The sequence below is a fragment of the Fukomys damarensis genome, unplaced genomic scaffold (assembly GCF_012274545.1).
Source record: "Fukomys damarensis isolate Sample0158 unplaced genomic scaffold, DMR_v1.0_HiC HiC_scaffold_17, whole genome shotgun sequence".
NCBI classification, from domain to species: domain Eukaryota; kingdom Metazoa; phylum Chordata; class Mammalia; order Rodentia; family Bathyergidae; genus Fukomys; species Fukomys damarensis.
Window position 1 is genome coordinate 66349647 of NW_022900929.1, and position 7091 is coordinate 66356737.

Genomic DNA, 7091 nt, shown 5'->3' on the forward strand with positions numbered 1-7091 from the left:
ATATATAAATTAAGGTGAATAACATATCCATACACTTTTAGCTTTGAGATACACTTACATTTGTATATTTCTCTGCCAGTAGAGTCAAAGTGTAATGTATAATAATTGGGATTTTTATGGCATGTGTTTAACATTATTGAAATAAAAGTTGCCTTTAGGGCTGGGGATATAGCTCAGTGGTGCAGCATATGAGACCATGAATTTATCCCTAACACTATCATAAAACAAAGTTATTTTGTCTTTGCAAGGGTTAGTTCCTTATTTATTTGTTTGTTTTTATTTTTGGTACTGGGGCTCAAAAACGGTACCTTGCACTTTCCAGGCATACAGTGGCACCACTGAGCTAAATCTCCAGCTCTGTATTTATTTTTTAAATGAGAATTTCCAGGATATTTAAACATCTCGTTTTATTTTCATCAGAATCACTTGCTGGCTGCCAGGAAAGCATTTGACAAATTTTTCATACACTATCCGTATTGCTATGGTTACTGGAAAAAGTATGCAGATCTTGAAAAGCGACATGACAACATTAAACAATCAGATGAGGTGCGTACATCACTGAATAAAGTTTTCTTTATTAGGTACTGTAAGCCAATTAATAACAAAACAAGACCTTTTTTTTTGGCTGGCAGTACCTACCATTTATGGTCAAACAATTTTTATAGGGTATTTTATTTGCATTTGTCACTCTTGTGGCATTTGTAGCTAATATTTTCTCTCTTTGTTGGCAGGTGCGTTAAACCTCTACAGTTTGTCAAGCTTTGCAGTGCAAGCCTCTGTATTACACTGCAGCTTAACAAGTAGGGCAGGGCTTTTCTCTCACTTACATTTATTTCTCATTTTCCAAACAATATAGTTGGTTTGCTAGTCACATTTGCTACGTCTTATTGCATTTTTGGTCAGACGCTGTCATTGATGCTCTAATGGGTCTGTGCCCTATGGTCTGTAACCCAAAGCCTGCCCACACAACCCGGTCAGAATGCAGGGACTGCTGCGCTTTGAAGATCAAGACTCTGCACGTGGGGATCAGAACATTGCCATGTTCTATCCAACCTCCACCCAAATGGTAATGGTAGATTATTTAAACAAAATTCCAGTAATTAGTATTTCTAAGGTTCACCGGATAACACAGTGTTACCTCTCTGTTAAGAAATAATTAATTATTTGAAGTACAGTTGATTGTTTTCTTCTTAGGTGTATCGGCGGGGGCTTCAGGCAATACCTCTTAGTGTTGACCTTTGGATACATTATATAAACTTCTTAAAAGAAACACTGGACCCTGGAGATCCTGAGACAAACAGAACCATAAGAGGGTATGTGAAACACTGAAACTCAGATGCATTTGAAAATGTAAATATGTATTCTTATATTGATAATAGAACAGCTCATGAATGCTGAACTAGAAGTTTAACATTTATGTTTCTTTCCCACTATTTAAAAAGATACATGTAATAAACTTATTCTTTTTTCTTATTATTGGTTATTTTGAAAAACAGATCATAAAGCCTTTATTCATTCCACATCCCCTCTACTTATGTCTCCAGTCCCACTCCCATCACACTTAATGGCTTAATGTGTGTTTTCAGATATATGTTACATACATTTTTGTGCATTTTACATACTGTTGTTCAACTTGTCTTACATAGTGTTCTGAAATCTTTTTCTACCCTATTTAACCACTGCAAAAATATTTTATAGCATCAAAGTACTGTGTTTGACCAGTTCCTTATTTGTAGGAAATAACGCTATAATGAACATCACTATAGAAGTCAATATTTTTGTACCAAGTGCTAGAACTGGAACTTCTGTTGAAGGGAATATACAGCTAAATTTTAAGATGTTCTTTAAAAATGGTATCTACTTTAGTTCAGCGCCCCCCTCCCCGATCAAACTTGAGTCCTTGCACTTGCAAGGCAGGCAGTAGTCGTTTTTCTATAGCAGTGTCAACTTTTTCTTTTTGTCCTCTGTTCACCCCCCACCCCTACCAGGGTTCGAACTTGGGACCTTGAGCTTGCAAGGCAGGTGGCAGAACCACTGAGCTAAATCCCCGACCCCTCTGTGTATCTCTTTTAATGTGCTATATCTAGAAGACTTATTCTGATTTATCACAATTTTTATATGCCTTTTTTGGTGCTAGAAACTGAAGCCAGGGCCGTTTGCATGTGAGGCATGTACTCTGCCACTGAGCTATACCCCCAACACTGAGCCATTTAAAAAATTCCTTATTTATATCATTTACTCATTTTTCTGTTGGATTGTCTTTTTCTTACTGATTATAAGAATTTGTTAATGTATTTTTGTTTTTAATTTTCAAAGCAAAGCGAAGTGTGTATAGTTTAAGAAGTCAGTTAAACTGCTTGTAAAAAAAAAAGCGGTTCATTTATCCCTTTTCAGACATTAGCTGTTCTGATGTTTTTGACTGTGTGTACCATTATACCAGTATATCTATGAGTTTTAAACATTTTGATCTGTTATATAGTAGATGAGAGTTTTAGCTCACTAGACATTTTACTATGGTGAATATTCTTTGATAATTTCCCTCCCTTGGTTCTCTTCTGTTGTTTTTTAGTAGTTATATATTGAACTTTCTATTTTAATAATTGAATCTTGTCTTTTCTGTTCCAACTTTTTATCTCATAGATCTTATTTAGATATTTGAGGTATTTCCTTGATTCTTGTATTGGATTTTTGACATCTGTTAGTTTTTGTTTTGTTTTGTTTTTTTGAGACAGGGTCTCACTGTGTAGTGACCTGGAACTCACTATGTAGCCCAGGCTGGTCTGAACTCAAAGTGATCCTCCTGTATCAGCCTCCTGAGTGCTGGGATTACAGTCGTGTACCACCACTCCCGCTGCTGTTAGATTTTTAATGTTCAAGGATGTTATTCTTTTTTTTATAGCCTCTTACTATTTTACAGACAGCTGCGTATCTTTTTATTATTCCTTTGAGTGTATTAAGAGTAAAGTTTTCCTCTGTCTTGGCACTGTTTTCTCTGGAATTTTTTTGCTGTCCAGTTTGTGGTCTCGATTTCTGATGTTAAAGATTAGATATGTGTAAGCTGCCTGGGAGCTCTGTCTGTTTTATATGGGTCATTGTCAGCTGGCCTGGAGAGCTTTGTGTTGTATCGACCAGGTAGCCATTCAAGTTTTTGTTGGGGACACGAGTATTAGTCTTAATCTTGAACTATCCCCGCATTATTAGGAGATGGATCATCTAATCTCCCCAAGGGATGTAAATCTAGCTTCTGAAATCCCATAACTGGGCAGGAAAAGTGGTTGAAGATTTCTGACTATTCCTTAAGCAAACTTTCATCTAAACATTTTGCTGTCATTTCATTATCTCACTGTCCTTCTTTTTCCTCCCTTCTACTTTGCTCAGTATCTGGCACATTAATTTCCTGAGTCACTTTTGAGGTTCTGTAAGGACAGTAACAGCTGTTTTATTCTCTTGAAAACTTTACACACAAGCACAGACATGCATGCATTCACATATACATTCACACACTTTTTGTGTGTGCTACTGGAGATTGTTGGGACCTGGGGCCTCTTGCACGCTAGTTAAGCACTGCCCCCTGAGCTAAATCCCCAACATTTTCTTACTGCTTTTTTAAATTTTGAGACATGGTTTCACTAAATTGCCCAAGTGACTTTAAATTTGGAATCCTGTGGCCTGCACCACCACACTGGCCTACTACTCAAGTACTTAATCTTTTATCTTTATATTAAGCATATTTCCTCCAGTGTTGGCTTGTCTTTTAACTGTTTATGATGGCTGAGCTGTAATCCCAGAAGCAGACCCTGTCTCAAAACAAAACAAAAACTTTGTTTATAGTGTCTTTTATTATCGTTATTTTTTTTCAAATATTTCATCTTTGAATTTTATGTTGGTTTCTGAGCTTTGTATCTTATAGAAATTCTGTATTTTCTTCTGATATTTTAATGATTTTTTTGTTGTTATTCATTTGCTATTGAGAGTGAGAGGTTGTTTAACTCTTTAGTTTTGTCCTCTTTATTGAGTAATTCAACCTTCTTATATTGGTTTGAAATGGCTCATTAATCACATATTAAGTTTTCACAAATACATGAATCTGTTTTTGTTTCTTTGGGCACTGTTCTGTTGATCCATTTTCCAGTTACCATACTTGTAGTTACTATAGTGTTGTAGTTTACTTGATGTATTTCAAGACAGTGACTGTTACATTGTCCTCTTATGTGAACATTCTGCATTTCTAATCCAAGATGGGTTATAATTTCAACTTTTGTTCTACTCAAAATTCATTAGTGCTTTGATGGATTGTATTAAAGTTGTGAGTTAATTTAGGGAGTGTAGTTTTATAATGTTAAAAAATTGGTTTTGTTTTTTTTTAAAAAAAATACATATACAAGAGTTTTATTTCATTGGGATAGCAAATCCAGTCATTAAAGAGCATACAGAAATCTCTGAGATGAGTTTTTTAAAATATAGTGCTTGATTTTGCAAAGTTTAAAAAATTTTAGTAGTAGGTGGGACCTTTGAGAGTTTTAAAGGTACATGCATAGTTCTTATTACTTTACAAGGCAGCTGGATTCTCATTACTTTACAAGGCAGCTGATTCCTTTACAATGCAGAGTTGTTTTTCTAGAAACATTTCTTAAATTGAGGTAAAATTTACCTATTTAGATTCTTATTTTAGCTTTGTCATCTTCCATAAATGAATGGTGTATTACATACATTTAAAGTTTAAGGAATACCAAAGTGTCTGTGGTGTCATTCTTGATTTCAGTATTTTAATTAAGATAAATTTACAGGCTTGAAATGTATCTCAGTGGAGTGGTTGCTTAGCATATATGAAACCCTGGATTCAGTCCTCAATATCTCGTTGCCCAAAACGATAAAATTATATAAGATATATATTCCCTTTATCATTTCTAGCTCATTCTTCTTTTAAGCACCATTGTGTGCTTTCATGTTATTCCTTCTGCTTTTTTTGTTTTTCCTCAGTACTCGGATTAAACCCAGGGCTCGATTAAACCCAGGGCTCTTTTGCTTAGCTACGCCTCCAACCTTTAAAAGAAAATTTTTTTTAATTGAGACTGGGTCTCACCAAATTGCTAAGTTGCTGAAGCTGGGATTGAACTTAATATGTGCCTGCCTTAGTCTCCAGAGTTCTGGGCTTACACATGTGCACCACCATGTCCAGCTTCCTTTGATTTTTTAATCTCTACTTGTATAGAAGGAGCTGAATGTACTTTTTTTTTTATTTTTGGTACTGGGTATTGAACTTGGAACCTTGCGCTTGCAAAGCAGGCGGTGGAACCACTGAGCTAAATCCCAGCCCTAGCTGAATATAGTTTTTTGTTTGTTTGTTTTGTTTTTTTGGTACTGGGGATTGAACTGAGGTCATAGCGCTGCAGACAGCAGAACCACTGAACTGAATCCCTGGCCCTAGCTGAGTATAGTTTTAAACTTGGCATCATTTTCTAAATTTAGAAACAATAAAAGTGATTTTACTTTGGAAAGATAACTTAGGAGTAATTTAATTTTTCAGAACTTTTGAGCATGCTGTTCTAGCTGCAGGAACAGATTTCCGATCTGACAGACTGTGGGAAATGTATATAAACTGGGAAAACGAACAGGGAAATCTGAGAGAAGTTACAGCTGTCTATGATCGTATTCTTGGAATTCCAACACAGCTGTATAGTCATCATTTTCAGAGGTAAGTTGAAAAATCTAATCTTTGAAAGATACTTGATGACTCAGGTTAATTCATAATAATTCTCTGGAAATGATTTATAATTTATTAGATAGAAGCAATATCAAATTTCTTGCTAGATAATTGTATTTTATACACTTGTTAATTTTGACATTTTTTTCTTGTATCTTCCTTTAAGAATTTTGCTGTATTTAGCTAAAAAATTTTCCTTATTTACAGGGAAACAGGAATTCTAATTTCTGTAAGGCATTTTAAAATAATGAAGAATGGGAAACTAGATTCTAAGTTTATTTCTAGTACTAAGTTAACCACAGTACCTGGCACATCATAAATACTTTTTATTTATTTAGATTTCTTTGTCTTCTAATATGGTATTAGTGCTGCTTTGCCCAGACTGGCTTTTAATTCATGTTCCTCCTGCCTCAGCCTTCCAGGTAGCTGGGTTATAGGATCATGTCACTGTGCCTACCTTAGTTTTTAAAACTTAATGATTGATTACTCATACATTTCTTTGAGTCACAAATACCTTATATCCAAAAACAGTGAAGGATTTATTTTCCATATTAAGGCCTATCTATATTCAGGCAGTCCAGTATCATTCCATGTAGATTTTCCACCACGATTTCCTGTTATGATTTTCATTTTAATGATTACTGTTAAGACAGTTGTAGTTTTTTTTTTTCTTTTGTTTTGTATTTGGGATTGAACTCGAGACTTTGTGCTTGCAAGGCAGGTGGTAGCACCACTAAGCTAAATCCCTGGCCCTATTTGTCATAATTTTTATGAATTATATTGTATAAACTTAGGTAAAAATTCTTTATTACAAAAAATAGAAGATTGGGTAAGGCATTTGTGAAGTATTGTGGACTAACTTGCTAGAAATAGAAGTCAGGCAAACTCAGGTTAGAAGAGGAATCATGTAAGGATTGAATGTATTGCCTCCAGTTTTGATGAAATGGAGGAAGTCAACAGATTCAAGGTTATAATGACCTAGGCAGATGCTTGCAAAAAGCAAGCCCTAATACATCAGAGAGGGATCGTTTTCTTATTATTTTGTATTTATAGCTAAAATCTTTGACTATAAGATACCTACTTATGTCACGGTTCGTGTGGCTGAGGGATTTATGGAATGAGAAACGACAGTTGGAGATTAAGAAAAAGCTAAGACAGAGATAGAAAAAAGATGGTGCCAGGTGGGGCTTTTCCTCCTGATGAGAGAAAAGGATCATCAGGCAACTGTAGCTCGTTTATTTATGTGGTAGAGATAAGGGAAGTGTAGGGGGAGGTAAACGGCACTGGTTTGTAATCGAAGCCAGCAGAGTAGCTAAGGTCTGTAGGACATCACATTTGATGGGTTTTTGGTGAATGGGTGGGGAGGAAGACAGGGATTTTTTTTTTT

General features: G+C 35.3%; 1 protein-coding gene across 5 annotated transcripts in view; it reads left to right on the top strand.

Annotated features, from left to right (window-relative positions):
- Prpf39 (pre-mRNA processing factor 39) overlaps positions 1-7091 on the top strand; it is a 23475-nt gene that overhangs the window by 2592 nt on the left and 13792 nt on the right. The window contains exons 1-5 of one of the 5 annotated variants that reach the window (XM_010632615.3): positions 470-546; positions 732-800; positions 904-1066; positions 1195-1313; positions 5528-5695. In XM_010632615.3, the coding sequence (XP_010630917.1) occupies positions 980-1066; positions 1195-1313; positions 5528-5695 (374 nt within the window). In that variant the 5' untranslated portion in view covers positions 470-546; positions 732-800; positions 904-979. The other 4 variants (XM_010632614.3, XM_010632616.3, XM_010632613.3 and 1 more) reach the window with 4 other exon arrangements.